General features: G+C 37.7%; 1 protein-coding gene across 6 annotated transcripts in view; it reads left to right on the top strand.

Annotated features, from left to right (window-relative positions):
• ARHGAP26 (Rho GTPase activating protein 26) overlaps positions 1-27,218 on the top strand; it is a 264,334-nt gene that overhangs the window by 78,940 nt on the left and 158,176 nt on the right. For all 6 annotated transcript variants that reach the window (XM_088133702.1, XM_088133700.1, XM_088133699.1 and 3 more), the window contains exons 6-10: positions 3,307-3,417; positions 13,187-13,291; positions 14,702-14,831; positions 16,088-16,188; positions 18,555-18,649. In XM_088133702.1, coding sequence (XP_087989828.1) covers positions 3,307-3,417; positions 13,187-13,291; positions 14,702-14,831; positions 16,088-16,188; positions 18,555-18,649 — 542 coding nt within the window. The remainder of the gene's footprint in view (positions 1-3,306; positions 3,418-13,186; positions 13,292-14,701; positions 14,832-16,087; positions 16,189-18,554; positions 18,650-27,218) is intronic.

The raw sequence follows: 27,218 nt of genomic DNA, 5'->3' as shown, positions 1-27,218 counted from the left end.
ACCATTGTGCAAAATAAAAATCCTTTCACTGCCTAACTTTAGGTCTTTATTTTCTTCAAGCACTGGGATTTTGAGTGAGGGAACTAAATGATTGCAGCTTTGGAACAGGAGGCTACAAGTTTTCAAGTTTTAAACAACTGAAGGTTTAGGTCATCAGCTGGGCTTTAAGAAGGGAAACTTGGCCAGATTAGGGACAAATGCAAGTACTTGGGCTTGTTGGTTGCAGTAATTCTAGAATTGGGTGCTGTTTTTCATGAGTAACACAGAGCTATTTCATAGGTGTGTCAGATTTCTGAGAGCACATTATATCTGGGACAGTAACCACCAGACCAATGGTGGTTAAGAGATAGGGGGGTTCTCAAAACTTGAGTGATTCCATGAGCCACAGAGCTTTAAAGAGGATTAGGAGACTGAAAGTCTGTAACATGGCAAGTGTCATAAGCTTATCAAATGTGAACTTTTTCCAGAAAGGCTGGGATTAAACGATGCAATCTTAAAGATGTAATTAAATTGGAGCAATCACCAACTATTATGAGTTGTATGAGATGAAGTTTTCTAAAGCACAAAATTAGATTGGATTGCTGGTAGTGAACTGAAGTCCTATACAGGTACGAAAGGTTTGGTATAAGCATATTTCTAAAGAAATATATTATGTCTATGGGCTACCTTTTGTTAGTCCCAGTTGTTTTCCTACATTTTAAAAACTCTTTCCTGCTTCTAGATGTATTCTTCTATGTGAAGAACAGAAATAAAAATCAGCCTGTTCTTCTTGTTCCTCAGAAGTCTTTTACAATAAGAACTGATTGATTATCCAGATAATTAGGTTTAGGTCCACTGACATAGTATTGCAGCTCTCTTTGTCTGAACACTATCTTGATTTTTATTTCCCATATTTGTTGTTCTGACCCTTCCCACCTTTCTCAACAAAGAAGAGTCCACTTGAATGTGGTCACATTCAGTGTGCGTCATATCTTTGTGATAATACTGATATATATGTTATTTAAAAAAATAAGAATAGGAAAATACACCATTTATTCTTAGATCAGTAGTTTGCAAAATTTCCATACTCAGGAACCCCTTCTTATCATTCTACCTGACACAAAATAACTGCATTTTATTATGAAATACAGGTGAAACTCGAAAAATTAGAATATCGTGCAAATGTTCATTTATGTCAGTAAGGCAACTCAAAAGGTGAAACCAATATATGAGATAGACACATTACATGCAAACTGAGATATGTCAAGCCTTACTTTGGTATAATTGTGATGATTATGGCATACAGCTTATGAAAACCCCAAATTCACAATCTCAGAAAATTAGAATATTACATGACATCAATAACACAAGGATTGGAAATAGAACAATATCGGACCTCTGCAAAGTATAAGCATGCATATGTACTCAGTACTTGGTTTGGGCCCCTTTTGCAGCAATGACTGCCGCAATGCGGCGTGGCATGGATGCTATCAGCCTGTGGCACTGCTGAGGTGTTATGGAAGACCAGGATGCTTCAGTAGCGGCCTTCAGCTCCGCTGCATTGTTCGGTCTCATGTCCCTCATCTTTCTCTTGGCAATGCCCCATAGATTCTCTATGGGGTTCAGGCGAGTTTGCTGGCCAATCAAGCACAGTAATCCCATGGTCATTGAACCAGGTTTTGGTACTTTTGGTAGTGTGGGCACATGCCAAGTCCTGCTGGAAAATGAAGCCAGCATCCCCATAAAGCTCGTCTGCGGAAGGAAGCATGAAGTACTCCAAAATCTCCTGGTAGACGGCTGCGTTGACCCTGGACTTAATGAAGCACAGTGGACCAACACCAGCAGATGACATGGCTCCCCAAATCAACACAGACTGTGGAAACTTCACACTGGACTTCAAGCATTGTGCACTGTGTGCCTCTCCATTCTTCCTCCAGACTCTGGGTCCTTGGTTCCCAAATGAGATGCAAAAGTTGCTCTCATCAGAAAAGAGGACTTTGGACCACTGGGCAACAGACCAGTTTTTTTTTTTCTGTAGCCCAGGTAAGACGCTTCTGACGTTGTTTGTTGTTCAGGAGCGGCTTGACAAGAGGAATACAACATTTGAAGCCCATGTCCAGGATCTGTCTCTGTGTGGTGGCTCTTGATGCACTAACTCCAGCTTCAGTCCACTCCTTGTGAATGTCCCCAACACTTTTGAATGGCCTTTTCCTGACAATCCTCTCCAGGCTGCGGTCATCCCTGCTGCTTGTGCACCTTTTTCTACCACACTTTTCCCTTCCACATAACCTTCTATTGATGTGCTTTGATACAGCACTTTGGGAACATCCAACTTCTTTTGCAATTACCTTTTGGGGCTTTCCCTCCTTATGGAGGGTGTCAATGATGGTTTTCTGGACAACTGTCAGGTCAGCAGTCTTTCCCATGCTTGTGATTCCTACTGAACCAGCCTGAGAGACCATTTAAAGGGTCAGGAACCCTTTGCAGGTGTTATGGGTTCATTAGCTGATTAGAGTGGGATGCTTTGAGCCTAGAATATTGAACCTTTTCACACTATTCTAATTTTCTGAGATTGTGAATTTGGGGTTTTCATAAGCTGTATGCCATAATCATCACAATTATACCAAAGTAAGGCTTGACATATCTTGTTTTGCATGTAATGCGTATATCTCATATATTGATTTCACCTTTTGAGTTGCCATACTGACATAAATGAACATTTGCACGATATTCTAATTTTTCGAGTTTCACCATATCTGCCTTGCAGAGGATTTGGGAGAGTACTCTGTGCTGCATTCTTGCCCAATTTGGTGCCCTCCAAATGAACTCCCTGAATTCTGTAGCTGTAAAAATCCTAGGATGGCTAATCAGGATTGTCAAAATTCCTGGAGTTGTACTCCAGAAAGGAGCAGAAAGTATGACTTGAGATGCTTATCTGCATTATTGGGCTTCAGCTTGAACAGAATACATCAACTATCATTATGTCAGAACTGTACATTAGAGGGGAACTTGAAAACCTTTACCAATCATCTCAGTGAGAAATATTCAGTTAGCTTTGAAGAAATCTCAGATTCCCAGAATGCCACACTATCCACTTAAGGAAGTTTGCCAGCTTCAGTTTCTATGCCATTAACTATTGGACAGACGAGGCAATCTTTCTTAAGAGCTTGACGGAGTACTTAGCCCTTTGCTCTGTAGACTTCTAAAATTGAATATACTTACTTGGAAACCTCTATACAAACGAACAGGCTTTGTATAATCTTGATGTCAAATGTTCACAGTTAATTGCTGCTATATTTTCCTTTTAATCCATATGACGACTGACAGGCAGACAGCCAGGTGGACCTGGTCAGACAGCACTTCTATGAAGTTTCTCTTGAGTATGTCTTCAAAGTTCAAGAGGTTCAAGAGAGAAAGATGTTTGAGTTTGTGGAACCAGTAAGTAATTGTCAAGCATTTCTTCTCTGAAATATAACATAAATAAATTCTGTCACAGTGAATGCTTTAGAAAGTAATGATAAGGTGGCTTCTTCTTCTTCCATTTCAATGATATATTTGAGGAAACAATACATAAATAAATCAGAACATCTAACATTTGCATTTTCCTGAGTTTTTCACTTCGGGTAATTAAAAAAAATAAGCAAAAGCACATGTGTTGGGTGAAAAAAAAAATCTTATACTCAGAAAAAGATGCCAGTCCTCCTATATTTATTTAAAAATATTGCTGCTAGAAAAAGTGAATCCAGAGTTGCACACATTAAGAGAAAAATGCAAAAAGAAGAATATTTGTGCATCTTCATTTAAATCTGTAAACTAGAAAGGCCAGAGTGAAACCAATCTTAACACATCTGCTCATCCCTACAAATAATTTACCTTCATTGAGCAGAATAGAAACAATTCCCGTGTGAATAGAATGGAAATAATTATGTGCAAATATCACAAATATGGCTCTTTAACCACTGCTTCCAATTTCATTCCCTGGAAGGAAAGGTAGATACTGAAATGGTTGATCATCATCTACTGCTGTTGTCTTTATACTGCTGTAACATTTTAATTAAATTCCAGTATCCTAAGAACAAGTACATGTTCTTAGTTGAAAGATTATAGTAACTCTGAAGCATGAAAAGAAAAACAATTAAAAGAGGATATTACTGGAAGTGGCCCAAATGTTATAGACAGTTGGACTGTGTAGTGCTTGAGATTTGACTCCAAAAAGGTGCTTCAAAGCAAGCTGGAACATAAGCATATACCTGTCTGTAACTCCTTCAAGTTGATAGAAAATCTGGGAAAAGATGTGGCTGTTTTATGGATTCTAGATAGGTGCTACGTTTGTGCCTCTACTTCTGTAGCAGAATTGGAATTGAATCTGAGATGCCACACAGTTCTAGTAAATAATATTGTAAGGTTTGTTGTACACTCAGATGCTATATCTGCTTCAGAGCTTCTATGGGATGCAATATCTTGTGTTCGCTGATGTGTTAGCTATGAGAGAAAAATAATCACAGTGAGCATCAATCATGGTTCCAGCACCAGTTATTTAGGTATTTATTCTGGCAAAACATATTTCTAACCATGAACTTTAGAAGTGGATGGGTTTTGGAGGGGAAAGAGAATAAACTCCATAAAGGGAGGTCATAGCCAACAGCAGGTTCAGAAAAGAGATCGATTTTCTGAAAAGCTCCCATTTGTCACAAACAAAGCCACAGAAAGGGAATCCTTATTTATGAGTTATGTTAGGAATACTACATTTCTGCAACTCTATTTCAAGTGTTGGAAATGTGTTATTTCAGTAGTCTTCACAAGAGGAATGAGCCAGAATTGCTCCCTGGTACTACTGTATTTGATTTACTGGCCTTTCTTACAGCACTATTCTACTTTCATCAGTGCTCAGCTCTTTCTGGCCAGCTAGGGGACAAATGACAGAGAGGTGATGCTGCTCTGCTGATTGGTGGAGATCAGCTATACAGCAGGGAAAAGAGGCTGAAGGGCCACTGCTTAACCACACACCTGGGCAGCCAAGTTGTATCTTCCTTGAAGCTTGCCCATTTTTCCCTCCTGCTTAGCTACATAAATGTATAGGGAGGAATGGGAGTGCCAATAGAAGGGAATATGTGTAGCTCAGGGTTGAACTCTGGAGTCCTTGGGGTTCTCTGAGCTTGGTTGTTTTCTTGAAAACATTTTGTTACCCGGCTAGGTAACATCTTCAGTGCTAGAATGGAGTGGGGTTTGCTCTCTGTTTATATACAGTGGCATGCCCTGCCAGGGTTGGTGGGGGTGTGGGTTTTGTTTTGTTTTATTTTTCCCCCTCTGGTAGTTCCTTGATTAGTTTACTGCTTGATTGTATGTCTGGTGATAATCTTGGTGTTAATCTCTGCTTATCTGGGTGATGATTGCTGGTGAGGACTTAACACAGAGACCCAAGAAAACATAAGGCAGACAATCATACCACAGATCAGAAGAACACAGTATGAGCACCAACTCAAAGCAGAGGACTGGGCAGCCCTCAAAAGCCTAAGGAAGGACCAAACCATCATCATCCTCCCAGCAGACAAAGGCCGAACCACAGTTATTATGGATAAATAATAACTGTGATCATAGAACCACAGATACTATGGATAAATCACAATGCTTGCACAAAGCAAAAAAATTATTAGAGGACAAAGAAACCTACATCCCAGTTAACACCAACCCAATACAGAAACTAGAAACCTAATCAAGAGAACCATTAACAACCTAACCAGGAAAGGCCATATCACAAAAGAAGAACAGTGGCAGATGAAAAGCAGTGGACCCATCCTCCCACGTTTCTATGGTCGACCAAATATACACAAGCCTGACATACCTCTTCGACCAACTGTATCTTTACCAGGGACTCCAACATACAACATAGCAAAAGAACTGACAAAAAAGCTTGGACATCTCACAGAGAGGAGTGAATATTCTATTAACTCCTCACTACAGTGCCTCCAGAAAATCAAAGATGTACACAAAAGTGAAGATGAAATTATGGTCTCATTTGATGTCACAGCACTCTTTACATCCATAAACCCAGAACTAGCGAAAGAATCCATATCAGCAGTACTACACAACACACCCGACCTAACCAAATGCACCCAGATCAAAATACCCAGGATCATGGACCTCGTCAACCTCTGCCTCACTACCTATTTTCAGTTTGATGGACAAATATACCAACAAATCAGAGGCACACCCATGGGATCACAACTGTCAGGACTCATAGCAGAGATTGTAATGGTCTGCCTAGGAACTATAGCACTTCCACACATACAACCTAAAGTATGGATCTGGTATGTAGATGACACCTTTGTTATAATAAAAAAGGAACAAGTAGAGAAGACACATGAAACTATCAACAACATCTTCAAAGGAATAAAATTCACCAGAGAGGAAGAAAACCACAACATGCTACCCTTCCTGGATATCCTCATCAGCAGAGGAAACAACAGCAAATTAGAAACTGAAGTCTATCGGAAGACAACCCACACTAATCAAGTACTCCATTACCAAAGAGTAACCCAACCTCCCACAAGAGGAGCTACACTGTGTGCACAATTATTAGGCAAGTGAGTATTTTGACCATATCATCATTTTTATGCATATTTTCCACCTCCAAGATGTATAAACCTGAATGCTTATTGGATATAAGCATATCAGGTGATGTGTATTTGTGTAATGAGGGAGGGTGTGGCCTAAGGAGATCAACACCCTATATCAAGGTGTGTATAATTATTAGCAGCTTCTTTTCCTCAGTCAAAATGGGCCAAAAAAGAGATTTAACTGACTCTGAAAAGTCAAAAATTGTAAAAAGTCTTTCAGAGGGATGCAGCATTCTTGAAATTGCTAAGATATTGGGATGTGACCACAGAATCATCAAACATTTTATTGCAAATAGTCAACAGGGTCGCAAGAAACGTGTTGAGAAAAAAAGATGCAAATTAACTGCCAAAGATTTGAGAAGAATCAAACATGAAGCTACCAGGAACCCATTATCCTCCAGTGCTGTCTTATTCCAGAACTGTAACCTACCTGGAGTGCCGAGAAGTACAAGGTGTTCAGTGCTCAGAGACATGGCCAAGGTAAGGAAGGCTGAAACTCGACCACCACTGAACAAGACACATAAGTTGAAACGGCAAGACCAGGCCAAGAAATATCTGAAGACAAATTTTTCAAAGGTTTTATGGACTGATGAGATGAGAGTGACTCTTGATGGACCAGATGGATGGGCCCGTGGCTGGATCAGTAACGGGCACAGAGCTCCATTTTGAGTCAGATGCCAGCAAGGTGGAGGTGGGGTACTGGTATGGGCTGGTATTATTACAGATGAGCTAGTTGGACCTTTTCGGGTTGAAGATGGACTCAAAATCAACTCCCAAACCTACTGCCAGTTTTTAGAAGACACTTTCTTCAAGCAGTGGTACAGGAAAAAGTCTGCATCTTTCAAGAAGACCATGCTGTTTATGCAGGACAATGCTCCATCGCATGCATCAAAGTACTCCACTGCGTGGCTAGCCAGTAAAGGCCTCAAAGATGAAAGAAGAATGACATGGCCCCCTTCCTCACCTGACCTAAACCCTGTTGAGAACTTGTGGGCCCTTCTCAAACGGGAGATTTACGGTGAAGGAAAACAGTACACCTCTCTGAACAGTGTCTGGGAGGCTGTGGTTGCTGCTGCACAAAAAGTTGATCGTCAACGGATCAAGAAACTGACAGACTCCATGAATGGAAGGCTTATGACTGTTATTGCAAAGAAGGGTGGCTATATTGGTCACTGATTTTTTGTTTGAAATGTCAGAAGTGTTTATTTGTAAATTTTGAGTTGTTTGTTTATTATTCTCACTTTGACAGATGAAAATAAACGAGTGAGATGGGGGAATTTTCGTTTTTCATTTAGTTGCATAATAATTCTGCACACTAATAGTTGCCCAATAATTGTGCACACATAGATATGCTCCTAAGAAAGCCAAAACCTCACTTTTACTTTCTTAAATATTCAAGTTTGAGGTTTATTACCATTTTGGATTGACCGAGAGCACTGTAATTGTTCAATAATGAAATTCATCCTCAAGAATACAACTTGCCTAATAATTGTGCACGCAGTGTATGTAAGAACATTATTCAAATGGGCACAGATGCACTGCAGCAATCCAGTACAGCAGAAAAAGGAAACAGACCACCTATACAGCATCTTCCAACAAAATGGATATCCATGGAACTTTATCAAAAAGTGCTTGACCACTCAACCTACTACAACACAACCAACACAAGCTATGAAAAGGATAACACTGCCATATATCAGAAATGATTCAGAAACTACCAACAGACTATTACAACCACGTGGCACCTCCGTAGCACACAAACCAACTAAAGCCCTCCAAAACATCTTAAGCAAACCAAAAGACCCAGTAGCCCAAGAAGAAAAAACAGGAGTCATCTACAATATACAGTGTAAGGACTGTAACAACCACTATGTAGGACAGACAGGCAGAAGGCTGGCAGAGCACATCCACGAACACCAACTAGCAGTCAGAGGACATGATGAGAACTCCTTAATCTCACAACACATGGACAGACTTAACCATAGTTTCAACTGGGAAACTCTCAGCATCTCAGACCAAACTAAATCCAAAAATGCGAGGGAATTCCTGGAAGCTTGGTATTCAGACAAGGCAGCCATCAACAGGCACATAGGGATAAACAGCACCTACACACTATTCAAAAGAGACAATAGAAAGGAAAACAAAAGACCAGAACATCTCCTCACCAGCAATCATCACCCAGATAAGCAGAGATTAACACCAAGATTATCACCAGACATACAATCAAGCAGTAAACAATACCCTAATCAAGGAACTACCAGAGGGGGAAAAAACAAAAAAACCCCACCCTCACAACACTGGCAGGGCATGCCACTGTATATAAACAGAGAGCAAACCCCATTCCATGCTATCACTGAAGATGTTACCTGGCCGGGTAACGAAACGTTTGCAAGAAAACAACCAAGCTCAGAGAACCCCAAGGACTCCACAGGAATGGGAGTGTTCTCTGTGTTCTCTAGCTGTCTGGTTTAACTTCCTTTATCCATGATCTCTCACATGTTCTGCTGTCATGATTGAAAAGCATTGGGGACCATAGATAAGGTGTGTGTGCATATGTGAAGGGGAAGTATATGGAGAAGAATAAGTTGGGTGATCCTTCCCAACTTTGGCTTTGGGTTTCACTCGTAAAAGGAATGCAGTTGCTGGAATCAAAAGCAGTGAAGCTATTTTAGTTTATTTATTTGATTTTTGTATACAATTTACATACCACTTCAGCCTGAACATTGAATGTCAGTGAAAAAAGTGCAATCAAGTACATAGGCAGCAGTGTTTCGAGTACTGTATTAGCAACTTTTTTAAAAAAAGTCACTCTGAATGGAGCTATTCAATAGTTCAATATCAAATAAATAATATTTATTCAATATCTAAAAAGCTGTTGGAAAATAAATAAATGATGATGGCAGTGGAGCACTGGTGAAGTAAAAATTATATCTCTTGCACACAACAGAGAGGGTCCCATTTGTGGGTCTTTCAGATTAAGAATGATCTGTTAGATATTGTAGGAAGTAAATTTGCCTTGCAGTCATGTCCTGTTCTTGCTGACTTACGAGGACATATGCATGCAGTTTTCTTGGCATTATATGGAAGTAGCAGGCCATTGCCTTCTGCTTGGATGTTTGTTTGACTTCCCAATCTAGTTTATAGCTTTGGATTTCCCAGATGAAAAGCAGTGCAACTTAGCAATGCTCTTGTAGTTGAAGTTTCAACAATAATTGAACCAGCTTCAGAAGCAATTTGAAGAATAGTTTGAAGCGCCTTCAGAGGCAGTTTGATATAAAAAGTAATTCAGTCTAGATGTAGATGTCATGGGATAGTCTTGATCCAGATCAACTTCAAATTTGATCTGATCAAATTTGATCAAATTTGAAGCAGAGTGTGGAATCATTCTGAAACACAGGACCACATTCAGCTAGACTCCAAAAAGTGGACAAATACTAAACTTGATTTAAATTGAAATTAATTACTGACAATATGATTCCTTATGTGCATTTAATGATTTTCCTTTTCTGTTGTATTTAAAATTATAATGTGGAGGTAACTGGCCCATTCTGCAAGGCTTTGGGAGAGATGCATGAAATTATCTCCTTGTGTTGGGCATTCCTGAGCTAGAGTGTAGGGGGGAAAAAAAATAGGACAGCTGCACGCTATCTTTAAAGTAGCATGCAGTTTATCCTGAGACATTAAATATGTCATTTTTATATCTGTAATAACCAATTCAAAAATTCTGGATGATTTATGTAGGAATCAGATTAGATATAATAGGGGACATAATAGACACCTTCAGGGCACTGTAAGACAAAGGTTTGTGTATTCAGTACCACATTCTGGGAATCTGCTTCTCTAATTCATGTCGAGATAATTTCAACAAGATACAGTGGTACCTCGGGTTACGAACGCCTCTGTTAACGAACTTTTTGGGTTACGACCAGCTCCGGCCGCAAAAATTTACCTCGGTTTGCGAACTCCACCTCGGGGTACGAGCAGGATACGTGGCCATTTTCCCTCCCGTGACACGGTCCACGGCCATTTTTCCGGCCCTGACATGTGGTCTGTGGCCATTTTTCCGCCCCTGACACATGGTTCGCGGCCATTTTCCGCCCCTGACACGTGGTCCGTGGCCATTTTTCCGCCCCTGACACGTGGTCCGTGGCCATTTTCCTCCCCTGACACGTGGTCGTAGGGAGGGGGACTCTCCCTCCAAGCAATAGCCGCCTCCCTGTCCTCCACACCAGAACGGATTAACGGTAATTACATTGAACCTTATGGGGAAATTTCCTTTGGGTTGCGACCAATTTGGGGTGCAACCAGAGTCACGGAACGAATTAAGTTCGTAAACCGAGGTTCCACTGTAATTCAGAAAGGTATTATGCATGAAGTCACTGAAAAGTACCAAAATGTCCAGCAAAACCAGCTGCATCACCTTCTTCTTGTTTCAGCCCGGCGGGGGGAGGAGGGGGAAAAACTCATTTATGTAAATTAGGCAGTCTGAAATAGATCAAGATAATTGGCCTCCTTTAGGAATTTTTATTTATTTTATTTATCGTATTTAGGTAGAGTTCTTGAACCTGAGTTACTGCTACATAGTTTAGGACCTTGCTCCATTGTGAAATGTTAGGAACATCTGGCAGATATCTGGACAGGATTATGATGCTGAGATTATATTGAGTTGGCTAAAGATACCCAGTGACCTCCTGGTGAAGGTTGATCTAAAAATATTTGTGACCCACATTTTTAGGTACTTTTTGACATTAGCGTTATTCAGTAGAAATTCATTATCATATAAAGTTCCTTTTTTGTAGGAAATAACTATATGTATCCCTATGCTGACATTTGTTTTTTGGGGGGTCAATGAATATGAATTGAGGGTGTTTTTTTTTTTTAAATGAACCTCTCTATTTTCTGTGTTCATTATTCTAAACAAGATAGCTGTGGGAATTATTTGGCTTTTACTGTGCTGGCCCTGAATCAGACCATATGCTTACTCTCAAGTTTTTAAAAAATCAATATCTTGAAATTTGCCCTGGCATTTTTACATGTCTGAAGCATTTGAAAAGAATTTCGTATCCTTATTCTAAAATAAAAAAGCGACATCATTCTTTCTGTTCTCCCAAAATTCCTGTTTAAGATTCAACAACATTATTTGTGTTTGATTTTTATTGAAGGATGGGTGGGAATCCTTTCCTTCCTTCCTGTAGCTTTGAAGGAATAAAGTCCTTCTACTTTACGCATTTTATTACTTTATGTCATTTCTGTGTTTGAACTGCAGATGGCACTGGGTACAACAGATACATTGCTTAAATTTAAATTTATGGGGTGAATAATCGATTCTGTATTAATAGGACAAATGGTTCATGCAATAAAGAACTTTGAGCAGAATTCCTGATTACACAAATCATCATAGCTGAATGCAGTTGAAAAGGGCTGCAGCCTTCTTATACTGACCTCTCTGTAGATGCAGAAAAGTTGGGAATGGAAAGGGCATAGATGAAGCAGGCATTTCTGGCTCCTTTTCATGCTTTGTAAGTTTGAATGCTTGAAGGAAGCTATTGCTTCTACTGTTTTTTTTCTTGGAAAGAGTAGGATGTTGTTATTATGGCTGATTCTCCCCTCAGTTATCTGGGAGAAAAGGCATAGCTACATATATGTATATCTGACTGACTGACTTATTTATGTATTTATATATGGAGTCTTACAGTGACATAGTTAGGCCAAAGCTGTTAAAAATTGTTTAGGTCTGTCCAACATTTTAATTTGTGACTCTATGTCTGAAAAAAGCTTTTGGAAGCTCCAAAGATTGTATAGTCATAAAATGATTTGGAATTCTAGTCTGTCCTTAGGCATGAAAGCTGGCTGGATGACTTTGGGCCAATCATTCTGCCTCACCTCACCTCACCTCACCTCACCTCACCTCACCTCACCTCACCTCACCTCACCTCACCTCACCTCACCTCACCGGCTTGCTGTTGTGAGGAAAATAGGAGGCAAGAACATTACGTACACCACCTTGAGTTGTACTAAATAAAGGTGGGATGTGATGATGATGATGATGATGTAAGATTTGGGGTAATGAGATTATATGTGTTTGTTTGAAAAAAGCTTCTCTGTGCTCCATGGAGTTACTATCAAATAAGCATGCATAAACATGAATTCAATCTTATTTGAACGTTTGTTGAGTTTCAGCCTTCCAAAATAAAGAGGGAAGCTTCTGTAATTGATAACCTTCTATTGAGGTTTAAAAGTGGTCTGGAAGAAAGATTCAAGAGATACAAAATGAAATTCTGTGTAGTCTGAAAAACTTAAATCAAAATATTCCTGCCAGATAACTGTCCTTTCTTGAACACATCCATTGAAGAATAGTTCACTGTCTTAATTTTTGGTTTCACTGTTGGTGCAGTTATAAAGGAGTGTACTCAGAAATCCCATTGAGTTCAGCAGAAATTACTCTGTGGTATGTATAGTGGACTGCAGCCGTAGCATCTTCTCTGTCTGAGGTGGGGAGAAAGACGACACAAATGCTCTCTACTACATAAAAACGAAGCCAACCAGCACTTGGAATTCAGTTCTTTGTTTTGTTTTTTTCTCCCCTGCAGCTGCTGGCATTTCTGCAAGGGCTGTTCACATTCTACCATCATGGCTATGAGCTTGCAAAGGATTTTAGTGATTTCAAGACAGAGCTGACAATCAGCATTCAAAATGTAAGCAGAACCACTTATTGAAGATAAAGGATCTCTTTCAAGTGCTGTTCATCTACTTTTTCACCAAGCATATTGTGCTGTGCTCATGTTAATGAAAAGTTTAATTTGCATAATGTAAAAAAAATTCTCCTCTTCCCTCCCCCCATTGATGGTTGGTAAACTTGGTGATCAAGCAAACCATTTCAAAACAGCATATTTTCTTTTGTCTTATGAACCAGATGCCCTTTTTCATACATGCTTAAATGTACTATAACTTTATAATATACCTAAACTTACTGTTTACTTCTTCAAGAATGTACCATCATACATGAATATTGGTGCCAAGACTTAATGATGATAATATTTACTCTCTTTTTTTATACTGGCTGCATGCTTCATCAAGAAAAAATAGATTTGTTCCCATTTTGGAAAAAAAGGTGCTTAGGAGTTTCTAATAGCTATTGTTCCTCAAAATCTCTCAACATATTGAGATTTGTTATATTCCATAGAAGTTTCTGAGTTGGCTTAAGACTGTGTGCCCTCCACTTCTGTCTTTTGCAAAGCTTTATATAGGTATATGATACCTGGATGTAGTTCAGAAGAAACTGGTAATGTATGAAAAGGTCAAATGAAACCTACTATGGCCTATATATAGAATGCTATTGTCTGTGCATTCTAATCCTGAACGTACATGGTCAAGATTTAATAAGAAATAACAAGATTAAGTTCTAACAGTGGATTTATTTTTTGGGTAGAAGGCCCAGTTAACCCACCTGGCCTTTCTAGGAAGTCTGCAGAAACTTCAACTTGACACTCTAGTGAACCACTGCTAGTTGTTACAGCCAGTACTGGGCTAGACTCACCAGTGATCTGATTTGGTATAAGACAGCATCTTATGCTCTAACTGGAACTCTGTGTGTACCTGCAGTTTTCTATTCTGAGAAAACAAACAGCAGATTAACAGGCATCACAGGGATTGATATATATAGTGGATATATGGCAACATTACTGGCTTAAAACATGCAGCTTTCATGTCAATTGAAACAAGTGTGAGCCAAAGGCATGTATGAGGCTCCCATATATTATTTCTAACTAGCAAAGGTATTAGGCAAAATATGGCAGCCACCTGAGGCAACAGATTTTGATGCTATGAAAACCCAACAAGACCTTGGTTACTTGTTAATTCAGAATTGTTGCCCATCTGCTGATTTAGTGATGAGGTTCTTGAAGATTGTTCTGTCTCATACTGCCAAAAGAACCTGGTTGGCATGGGTCCTCTACATCTTAGAGAGTGTAATTTTCTGTTCTGCCTCAGGTAGCATCAACTCTTGGGCCAGTCTTATTTCTTACACAACCTTATTGTAGGATTCTTTGTATTTAAAGCTTGACTAGAATATTTTCTACCCATTTTCCATTAATCTTTAAATGCAGACAAGAAACCGTTTTGAAGGCACACGATCTGAAGTTGAATCCTTGATGAAGAAAATGAAGGAAAATCCTCATGAGCACAAAAACATTAGCCCTTTCACCATGGAGGGCTACCTCTATGTTCAGGAAAAGCGTAAGTACCTTTATGCTTACTTCAGACAGCTTCTCTGCTCTGTCTCCTTGAACTGACTTAAAAGCTTTGGAGATTTTTTTCCCAGTCAAGAAAATGGATGGCCGATGCAATTAGTCCGAACCTCTGGAAAGGGTTGCTCCTTAAAGAAAGAATGATTCCTCTATTTTTCACTTTTTCAGTTATTTTTAATGATACCAAGTCTTATTATATGTACTGTGAAATCTCTAGGGTAACAATATGGAAAAAATTTTAATGTCTTCATATCTTTCTTATAAACCCTACAATGTTTGAGGGGTTAGGTTGGGGAACGTTTCTAAAACAGGGATAGGGAACAAGTGGCCTCTATAGGTATTGCTTCAGTTCAGCTGCTAGCATCCATCCCCATTAGCTGTATTCCCAGTCTACCAGAAGGTCATCAGCATCAGAGGAGCCATAGGCTCCCAACTACTGTAAAGAAAAACAGGCATCAAGTAAATGAATTTGATTAATGTATAAGAGAAAAAGAAATTATGTGGCTGAAACAGATTTTACTTTTTTGTTCTTCTAATTAGTCTTTGCACTTGCAGAAGAATTGCTGCGGCCTTGAGCACCAGCTTTCAACCGCATTGACTGCAGCCAGTTTACAGTTTCTTGCTATTTCTGTCCTAACTCTAATTAGCAAGAATAAAATAAGATCCTTATGAAAATTACATTTCAGGAAAGGTCTACAAAATTTAATAGAGGTTCTAGGGAGAGCTTGAATTGTATTTTTGAAATAATATCAACACCTGCATCTAAAAGGTTGTTGTGCAGAGAAGAGCTGCACTGGATATCAGAGAGGAAACTCTGTTCTTTTCATTCTGTCAAATATCAGGTTGAGGATTGCTGTTAATAGACCGTGTACTACCTTCAAGGAAGACTAACATTTTTCCTGATATGATTTAAATTGTTTTTTTAACCTACACAGAATTCCATTTTGCATCTTCTATATCTTTCTTCCAGACTATTTTTTCCCTTTGGAGGTTCTATTCAGATTTACTACAAAAAGATGATAAATCATAGAAGTACTCCCTTTTGTTTTCAAGGGCTGAAATTCACACAGTAATTCAAATAAGGGTTAATGACTTTTGTACATCTCCTAAATTTAGTATGTTGGATATATCAAATTGTAGCCTGCACAGTTTGTTTCCATCCTTATGTTAAGGTGTGCATTCCATTATAATTACCTTGATTTTGCATTATACCTGAAATATATAATTCATTTCAATTATGACTAGGTCATTTTGGGACATCCTGGGTGAAGCATTACTGCACGTATCAGAGTGAATCCAAACGAATAACGATGGTGCCATTTGACCAGAAGTCTGGTGGAAAGGGGGTGAGTGAAAATGCAGGTGATCTGTCATGGGGATAGTTCTAGGTTTATGATTATTTTCATTTATGGCTAGAATAAAATTGGGTCGTTTAAAATGGAGTTAGCCAGAGTTACCAATTGCATGGGAAATATTGAAGGCAAAAGGAGAAGAGGACGGCAGAGGATGAGATGGTTAGATAGCATCACTGAAGCAATGGGCATGAAACTGAGCAAACTCAGGGAGGCAGTGAAGGTCAGGAAGGCCTGGCGCAATGTGGTTCACGGGGTCACGAAGAGTCGGATACGACTTAACGACTGAACAACAACAACTATAATTGTGTTATAGTATTACTTCAGATTTTTCTCAACATAGTGTTCAGATGGTATGCTGAATCTGGATCACATGTTTACATCTCCCCATTATAAGTAGGGTTTTCCAGTACACTGAAATAGGGTTATTGTTTCTTCAAGATGTGATGGAATACATTGGTTTTCTAGGCATAGACAAAAAATTAAATCACTTTTCACTTTAGATGAATTAATTGTATTTGCATCTGCATAACTTACAGGGGAACAAGAATGTGCTGAAATCTGCTGTTCTGAATATTAGGACACAATTCACAACTCAAAAAAGAGTACATAATTGTGCATAGCTGATAAAAGGATATTTTCTTGCTAGCTATAATGTTAACAAAGCTTCCAGTCTATTTTTAATAAAATGTTGTTTGCACCATATCTTACCATTTTGATCTGCATATATAAAAATCTTTATATGTGATGTGCAGATAGGTATAGATGTAATGACAATCTATGTACACGTGTGTGTGTGTATAAAGTCATGCATTTGTGTTGAAAAAGTAGAATCAAACTGTCTCAGTTTGGCTTCCACAAGTTCTTCAATGAACACAGACACTATCCTAGAAAAGAACTTTCCTCGAGAAAAAAGTTAAAGCTTTACTTGAAAAAAGAGGGCTTCACATAAAAAGCTTTCAAGTATTTAAAATAAGGATTCCAACATAGTAATTTGTTTCCTAGACAGGTTTGTTGCAATTAATATAACACCAGGAAGAGGTCTCAAGGCACCTGCTGCTTATATGGTTTCATTCCTTAAAGGGATGAGATGAATTATTATCTTCACTTTGTTTTGCCCTGCAGCTTTTTACTTGTCTGCATTTGAATTGGGAATACTTCTAGATCTATAAAGATCTGCAGGTACTGTGTCTGAAATAACCTTCCTGTTATTCTTATTAGGTCAAGACATTTCCTGGAGCAAAGTCATTGCTTGACATACCCCAATTAATAGCCTTTCACATGTATCACTTCAGTAATGGAATACACACATATTCTTCCTAGGGCATTTCTGCTTGAACTATGATTCATGGTCTGGGAATGTTTGTTTCATTTTGTGGCACTTCCTTATCAGTCTAACTTTTAGATGCCATTTGTAGCTTCTCACCTGCCAGATCTTTCTAAGAATCTCTGAACGGAACTAAAACCAACAACAGAAGTAGAATATTGCCTGATAAGTGATTGAGCAGATCTAGTTTCTTTTCTGTGGGTTGTACTATAATCAGAACTAGATTGGTAAGTGGTAAGACTGGCACTTGGATTTCCAGCAATTGAAAGACAACATTGTGATTTGCATAATCAGGGATAAAAGACACGGTCCATTAGAAATATTATGTTCATCTCAGATGAACCTTCTATGCCATGATTGTAATTACTGAAAAAGGGAGACCCTTCAGGTTTTAGAAGAATCCTAACAGGGCAGCGGAAATTTTAAAAAAAAAGTTTGATTGTCTTTCTAAGGAAAGTGATTTATAAAGTATTTACATGGTTGTAGTTTACAAGTGCAGTTAAAAACAAATGTTGATGGTACCCTTAGAGCATGTGCTTCTACAGATCTGTTTCATGAAATTATAATGCTGCACACTACCTTAGATGATTTTTAAAGAATGGAGTAGAAAGATTGATGGAGGGTCCAGTGTTGGAGAGGATATACCATTGTAGGCCAATGCTGGGAGCCCATGCAAGAGAATTACTGTCCAGTTTTGCTATGGCCTGGATGAGCAGGTAATCACTCTTTGAGGCAATATTTTGGATTAGATAAAGCTTTGCTCTGATCTGTCAGGTCTGTCTTATGTTCTTATCTGTTCTAAGATTGATAGATTTAAATAAGGTTTCTGCTTCTCATTTTGCAAAGAGTATCTTACAGGATTTACAAATCCTTACTTTTCTTTACTAGCTAGTTTAAATTGATGATCAACATTGGGTGAAATACTACTTCTAAAATTAACGCCTCTGACATTGGAAGCAAGGTTGCTTCCAGATAGGATTTAAAAAAGAAAAAGAAAGAATTGGCCTAGTGTGTGATTTTCATATCCCACCAGGGAGAAGATGAAGCTATTATCCTCAAATCTTGCACTCGTCGGAAGACTGATTCCATAGAGAAGAGATTCTGCTTTGACGTCGAAGCTGTGGATCGGTGAGTTTATTTTTTTATTTATTTGATTTATATCCACTTTATTCAGGAGCCCAGTGTAATATATATATAGCACTTCAAATTGAGTCTGCCTTTTGTCATTCATTAGCTTGAACTATAGAAGCAGAAGTAAGCTACTTACAAGGCATCCTTCAACACAATAGACATCCATGTGACTTCATCAAAAAGTGCAAATCCACCCAATAACAGGAACATCACAACCAACTCGAAGTATAACCCTCCCTTACATCAAAGGAGTTTCAGAGTCTATCAGCAGGCTACTCTGACCTTTTGGAATAAATGTGGCATGCAAGCCAACAGAGTCCATGGAAACATTCTATGCAACCTGGAGACATAGTACTAAATGAAGACAAATCAGGAGTCATATACAAAATAAAATGCAAAGTCAGTGAACACCACTACATAGGACACACAGGTGGAAGCCTAACAGAATATATCCATAAGCACCAGCTAGCAGTCAACAAGACATAGAGAGAAGCTAGAACATAACTTCAGGTGGAAAACAGCAGAAATTTTAGAACAGTCCAGAAGGAAAAATACAAGAGAATTCTTAGAAGCACGACACAGATTTAAACCCTCTTTATGGAGCTATCAAAAGATAGAAAGACTTCATTCATACTTTGATTTGAGAACTCTACTGCAAATATGAGGAATGTGAAATCCAAAGGATAATTGTCTTCTAGTCCACATAGTAGTTTAAGAGGCAGGAATCATGTCAGCTTGTACTGGAATTCTCAAAAGATAATGCCTCAGATTATCTTTAATCTTTCTATAGAGTTTTCTAGTATTTAAAATATATCCCATATTTTACCTCAGTAACATTAAAGCAGCCTTATAAAAATAGGTCATTATCATTCCAGTATTGGTGAATGGGAGATTGATAAATAACAATTTTTAATGAATCAGTATGGTAATATGAAACTGCATTAAGCACTTTCTCTCATAAAACATAGAGAGATTCTAATTGTAATTGTGGCTAGATTTATTTCTGTTGGCAATCATATATTTTCTCATGAACATGATATTGTTAAATATGTTGCAACTTAAATATGACTGTCTCTGATTTAAACATTCAATTTAGTAATATTTACACTTAAACCAAATGTAAGTTTAAATTGACTGTACCTTTTTAAAATAGAAGACCTTGTAGCTGACAGTAATAAGTAAGACAGTAAGAATATGCATACTGGCTTTCATTTGAAGTATTTTAAGCATGAATATTGAGTTTCACATTAGGATGATTTGAGTTTGAAGCAAGCTGTTCCAAAAAGGAACAGGAAAATGTTTCAGATTTAAACAGTTCAATTTTGAGTTTGGAACAGGAGTTTGGAACAGGTGTTTGAAATGGAGCATTTTGAGCTTGACCATTTCCAGAATGGTCAGAACAACCCATTTTGAACTCAGAAGCTTTTCAGTTCTGATAATTTTGCATATTCCTGGTTCACGGTGAACAAATGCATATGGTTCTGTATTACTGGTAATATATAAGATTTGATAATGAAAGGTCTACAGTTAAGAGAGATTAAACTGCTTACTTGGAAACTCTGAATTAATCCACCTGAAAATAAGACAAAAATATTTTGATTATATATTTAAATCTACATAACCCCATGAAAATAAAATGTGAATCCATGTGTAAGTACAGTTAAAAGAAATTAATATTTGATATTATAACTCTTGGTTTCATAAGCAATTTAATGAAAGATTGGTTAGTTTGTACATTTATCTGAGCGTGCCACATGGTTTGTTTTTGCATGTATCCCATAGTTTGTTTCCTTGAGATCTATCTATACAAATATCTTTAGAGAAGGGACCTTCACATGTACATCTGGTATCCAGTACATAACTTGGAATTTTGTTCTAATCATTGAACATTGGGAAAGAGGGCTGCACCTGGAAATCAGGGTTAAGGTCTTGGGAATAGCTACATGAGGCATACAACAGCAGGGGCAACGTACTTTGAGTGATCCTGTTCCCACTCAGGTAAAATATACAAACAATGTATGAAATTGGTTAAATTAGCACAAATTAGCACCAATGAATGTTATTATGTAAAAATAATATATTTTATATAATTAACATATATCGACTGCAATAATATATTCTCTTTGACCAAAAAGTACCAATGCAATTAGCTGTTCAATACAAAAAACCCCTAACCGATTACCTGCTTACTGGAATATATCTCATTATATATTAACATAATATATTTGTATTAATAAGGAAAAAAATGATGGTGATTTGTTGATTCTGATTTATCTAAAACAGGGATGCTTATGTATACTCTTATTTTGCCCTTGAAACCTGTTATTTCAGGTTTGATCTTTTTCCTTTCCTCGTCGGGAGTTTTATATTGATGCTTTTCTCCAACCCAAGTCTAGTTGCCAATTACATACCCCAAACAGGTGCAGCCAGTAGTGGAGGGGAAAAAAAGTTGACATATTTTTGTCTCTCCTGAGGTGGGTGATTCTGGCTATATGGACTGAAAAGGCAGTAGGTTCTGTATAATTGTTTCAGGGTTTCTTTATTGTGAGAACTCATTCCAGAAACAGAAAACGTGGAGGAGATGCAGTATATCTGAGTTTGGTAGAAAGAACAACATAAACAAAGAAACAGTAGATGTAATGGCTCTGATTTTGGGGGGGAGGGAGTGGAGGAGGGAAGATAAATTTGCTCTTCTGATTGTACTGAAAATCAGGATTGAGGAACATGATCAACAATTCTAGAGGTCAATAAAAGCTACATGTCCATTTCTTCAATGTTATTTTAACTGTAATTGATCCGTAGGAAATCAACTTAAACATTCTGTTTAAATGATTACCTTTTTAGTGAACTACACTGATAGTGTTTCTGGTATAGTATTTACTACACACACACACACACACACACACACACGTTCTTAACTGTTGCTAGGAATGATACTTGAACACTGATGGATAAATAATGGGCTCTTTATATTAAGTCTGTTCAGCTAACATAAAGTGACTACTATTTCTCCATCAGTGTTCAAGTTTTATTCAAGGACAGTACAACAGTTGTTACATTTGTAGTCATATAGAAGAGAGTCAGAAGAGTTCATCATAAGGAATTTTTACTGCAGCAGTGGAATCTGTCACCCTGTTGAAAACAGAACGCGAATTCATTTTGGCATTCTTTGCCAATCATTTTCTAGCTTCCTGACGTGCATCCATACGTGCATTGTGTACAAATATGAACTGAGGGAAAGGGCAAAATGAATAAGAAGTGCAAAAAGAATAGGTGAACTAAGAACCAGTGGAATAAGGCGAGGGAACAGAGACCGCTTGTTTTAATTTCTTTGTTTTCAGTCACATGCTGCCAAGATGATGATGATGCTGTGAGGCATTAAGCAGATGGCATCAGTGATGCTTTGTTACCGCTCAGCACTAATAACATAAAATCCTCTTAGTTGTGCTGTTTCATCAGTACAAAAGCGAATGAACCTGACAGTGACACCGGGGTCCCATACAGGTGTGTTTTGTGCATCTTATCTCAACAGGTGAGCAGCAGTTAGCCTGCACCAAGTAATTCTGCCCCCAGTGTCACCTGGGTCAAGCAAATTTACTCCCTTGTATATAGTTATAAAGCTCAAAATCACCGCAACTCCCGCAGCCCTGTGGGATCATGGTTTCATGTTGAATGGATAAGTTACATGAAACTATACATGTGAGCCTCAAAAGCTAAATAGGGTTGGGCCTGCTAAGTACCTGGATAGAATACCAGGGCTTGAAGCTAGTCTGTAGGTTAAAAAAAAAAAATTGGGAAAAGGCAATGGCAACTCCCTCTGTACTATTGTCAGAAAACCTGCACGGACATATGCATGAAATCACCACGAGCCAAGCTGAACTTGAAGTAGATTTTATACATGAAAAGATTGTGCACCTCAAGCTGTATGCTGTGGACACTAGAGGCAGGGCTGGTCAGCGTGCATGATGAAGAGGTATTCACAGGGTCATTTCTCACACTTTGCAAGTCAAGACTTCTTCAAACCAAACAGGATAGTATTGCACTGATAAATACTTATTGATTCAGTGTCTGTTTAATTTCTTATCCTCTTAACCATAGAGTAGTCACAATGTTTGAAAACATTGCTTTCAGTCTCACCAAATTGAATTCTGAATTCTGACTACTTATCAGTTTTGCTCTGCGTATCTGACATTTTGTTTGCAGAGAAACAGTAGTAGTAGCAGCTGTAAGACAAGTTGTAGATTTCCATTTATCTTTTTTTTTGTTTTGTACCTGTTTTTTTTTTTAAGTTGGCCAATTAAAACGCTCTTGTGAATTTATTTTGTCTGAATGAAGTGTTAAAGCAGATATGATGAAGCAGGATTACGTCCTGAACTTGGAAAGTCTTATCATAGCTAAGCATATGACCAAAACTACATTCTTTTTTTGTGTCGGAAGATGAGGTGGGAATGGGACAAGTATGCAAAAAGAAGATAAATTGGTTGTATCAACACATCCATTTTCTTGCATATAGTTATAGAATGGTGAACTGCAATGCACATGTTGGTCATTCTATACAGGCCAAAGCTAGATTGTAAAATATGTGGTATTTTCTTTCGGGGGGGGGGGGACTTAATATAACAAATTCCTTGAGCTGTTGTTTCAATAGTCTTAAAATCTTGCTGAGAAAGCCTTCATACAGCCTTTTATGTCCTAAGTGAAATGTTATACAGCCAAATAAATCATTTTGGATTTAAAGGTCTGCTTATTATGTAGCCTGTAGGTGGCAGCTGTGTCTGCTTTATTAGTTTTTAATTCAACTGGAAAATAAATATTGATAGAGATATTGTATATAAGTAAACCACCACTGATGTTAAATAGAGATATATGGTAAAATTAAATTGGGCTGAAACTAGTGTAGTTTTATTGCTTTTCATTCTGCTTTTGAAAATCAATGTGAAGTCAGTTTTTACCATCATTTTTTCAGCAAATAGTATTACTAAACTCTATGCAATAATTATGTTTCTAATTATCCTATTGATGAACAACAAGCGTATTAAGTTTTCATCCTTCAGAATATTATTTATGGGAGGCTTGTTCAGGACATGTGTAATATTTTCTGCATGATATTTTTAATGAAATAACCCTCTAGCTCCATCAATAAATATAAGGTAGAAACAGAATCACAGATCCCTAATACAACTCCAATAGCGTTTTATTCACCACTTCCAGCCCACTGCTTTTCACTTCCATAAGTAGCCATATTTGGGCATACAGGATGGTGGAAAGGGAATGGTAGTGGTCCTTCATCAAACAGATTACTAGGTCACACTCTTTTTGAGTTTTCCTCATTTGTAGATCATGTATTTTGCTATGATCCATGTTTAGCCCAAGATTTATCTTTTCATAAAGTGCAGTTAAAAAAAAAAAAAGGAAGATGTCTTTCTGTTGCTGTAACATGTACCATAGATTCGTTTTGACTTTTCACTTCTTCTGTTCTTCCCCCAAATCTCTTTTTAAGCATGGGAATCAATTTGTTCCAGATGAGGAATGGGAAGATAGAGGATTTGATAGAACTACTTAAAATAGTTATCCTATTACTCCTGAATGTTAAGTTCTAAGAATGATATATCACTATTTTATTTAAAAGCAAGGAATTCTTATCAGTAATATGGAGTATTCCTACATTAAGCAGCACAGGTCCTCTGGAAGGACTCTGGAACAATGATTTGGAATCTGAACCTGATGAACAGAGTTGTGCAACCCTTTGGATTCAAGGCAAAAAGTGCTTTGGGACTTACAGGGACAACTCCTTAAAGCACCTGTGCTTTTTCCTGGGATGTTGTGGCTGATCTTCATGGCTCTGAAGCACCTTTTTGCCTTCCTATCCAAGAAGCTGCACAGCCCTAATGATAAATCATATTGGATCTATTTGTGGCATAGGATTTCTTTAAAATCTATTTGAACACATTATCAAGAACTGGCCATGAAGATAATTCTATTTAAAGAGCTATTTAAAAATGTGGGAAATTGCTTTGACCAAAAGATTAAAAAAGCATTTTGAAAAATTCAAAAGTTAAGGAAATATGTTTCAAATATAATTCATAATAATGTTTATTGGTTTATATTAACAATGTTTTTCCTAATATAGTGCCTTTATCTGTACAGGTATCATTCTGGATAGAACAATATACAAGTTTAAAATATATTTCTCTTTAAAGTTGCCTCCAAGTTTTTTATTTCTTTGTTAGCTTTTGGTTTTGTTTCTAGTGTATTGTTCTTGTTTATCTTCATAGTTCTTTTTAGTGTACATCTTAAAGTTTTGTTTCATCATTTAAAAAATTAAAATCATAGTGTATCGTGAGGCCTCTGCATTGCCCATATGGATTGATTGTGTTGACCCAGCAGGCTCATTTTTTTTTTATCCCATCTTACCTGCAGTGTTTCAGCTTTGTTTATATATTCATTTTTCTCCTTCTATTGGATGAGCTCTGTGCTGGTCAAATGCAATACAACCTGTACTTGTTCTTGTGCTGTGTCACATTTCCAGTGACCTTTATAGATGAACAAAATCTTGAAATTATCATGTTATGGCTAATGCTAAGTAAACTTAAGGCTTATGCTCTCCCTCCATTTTTCACTGTTTTGTGGAGAGGTTCGAGTGGTGATCCCCAAATGTGGCTTGTTCCTTATGAGTAGGGAACTTGTTGGCGAATGGTCAGAACAGCACTGGATCATAAAGAGAAATCTTGGATGGTAGGGAAAGAAAACACTGGCTTCTAACTCCCATAAACTTGATATAGTATACTTGCAGCTAGCTAAGAAATTATTTGTTTAAAAGTTTCCCACAGCACAAAAGCAAGTTGAATGATAATCGTACTTCTATGCATTTCTGTATTATAGTTTCCAGCATTCAGACACAGCAGATAGTATTAAAGGAATACACCATGTAGGCTTCGCCCTTCTGTCCTCTCTTACTTCTTTTACAGGTGTAGTTAAGGTGGAAGTGGCATCTTTTCTTAACCTGGCGACCCGAGACAGATACGACTTAGACACTCATTATTCCTAGGTTGTGCTGCCTTGAAATGTATACAGTTGTGCTGCAAAAAGAGAAGATGTATAAATGCTAATTCATAAGCTCAAGCTGTTTTCTAAAAAATCACCAAAGATTTGGATGAGGATGCTGGTTTTTTGTTTTTGTTTTTTAGGAATTTTTAGTTCCAATCATTTAGACTTTTTGGAAAAACAAAAGGGGGAATAGTAGTACTAATTAGGTTGTAAACCAGTGATCCTACTTTTTGGAACAAGATAGGAGGGGGTGGGAGGCTCTCTCTTGGTTACTGCCTTTTCTGTATCTAGTAATGCCATCCAGGCTTTTTCTTCTACTGTACAATGCTTTCAGAAGTTTAACATCTAGCATGTCAAAGCTTACTGTTGCCATTTTACTTTGTAGAATTAGTGTAACGCTTGACTGGAAGAAATAGAGACATATTGGAAGTCTTTTTCAGACAAAAGAAGAGGTCTGATTTCATTCATTCATTCACTCACTTGCTCACTTTATATGACTGCCTATTTGCAAGCAATTGTTTGACTCTATTCAAAGATGTTGCCAAGTTTTCTAAGAACATAGACACAGTCTTTATACAATTACAGTTACCTGTTTGTACAGTCTGTTGTGATTGATTTTGTCCTATTGATTCTAGAGTGCACACTGTTAATACTAAGTATGTTGCTTGGTGTAACTTGTGTATTAACAAGATTCCCAACCCATGTCTTTTTTTTTTAAATTAAATTCCTTTGTAGAAACAGTACAGTGAAAATGAAATATGGATTGAAAGAGAAAGAGAGCCGATGGTTCCTTCAAAATCTTTATTTTTTAACCATAAGAACAAAAACTCATTGCTGCTTCTGTCTCTGTTGAGCTTCACATAAAAACAGGTTTGTTAAGCTTCAACAGAGATTTGTCCTGCTTTAATTTAAGAACATGGGGAGGATCATGCTAGATTAGACCAAAGCCCTGTGTAACCCATCATTCTGTTTTCAACCTAGGGAGCCAAATCTCTATGAAGAACCCATATGAAAAAACAAACTAGCACTGGCAAATTTAATTTTCAGCACAGCATTCCAGATAAGCTGAAAATTAGGGTGTTTTCTGGACAATTTTTTTTTTTCAGAATGCTATAGTTTTCAGGTTATTATCTGTTAGAAGGAGATTAGCAAAAATAGCATCTAAGTCTGGATAATTTACATCTGTATGTCATGCAGGCTGAGAGAGTTTGTGTCCTTTCCTTTCCTGGATAAATTGTGTGAACTCTTTTGTGGACATAATTGTGATTCCTTGATTGGCAGTTTCTAAACTTATATGATTAAAATTTGAATTCTTATTCTCCTTCTCTGTTGTTGTTGAGGCAGAAGCCAAATGTCAATTTCTGTGAGATATGTGAATTTTCTAATTAATTTTCTAATGACTGTGAGGCACATTAATATGCCAATAATCCAGAATTGGCTTCATTATAGTTTGCATTTCATTTCAGACAGTTTTGTTTATTGATTGGACAGATTCTTGCAGTAGTTAGCAGTGCCAAAT

The sequence above is a fragment of the Python bivittatus genome, unplaced genomic scaffold (genome assembly GCF_059951505.1).
Source record: "Python bivittatus isolate LINGU-HERP-01145 unplaced genomic scaffold, Pbiv_v1 ctg000080_np1212, whole genome shotgun sequence".
NCBI classification, from domain to species: Eukaryota; Metazoa; Chordata; class Lepidosauria; order Squamata; family Pythonidae; genus Python; species Python bivittatus.
This window is presented reverse-complemented; position numbering and strand designations above follow the sequence as displayed.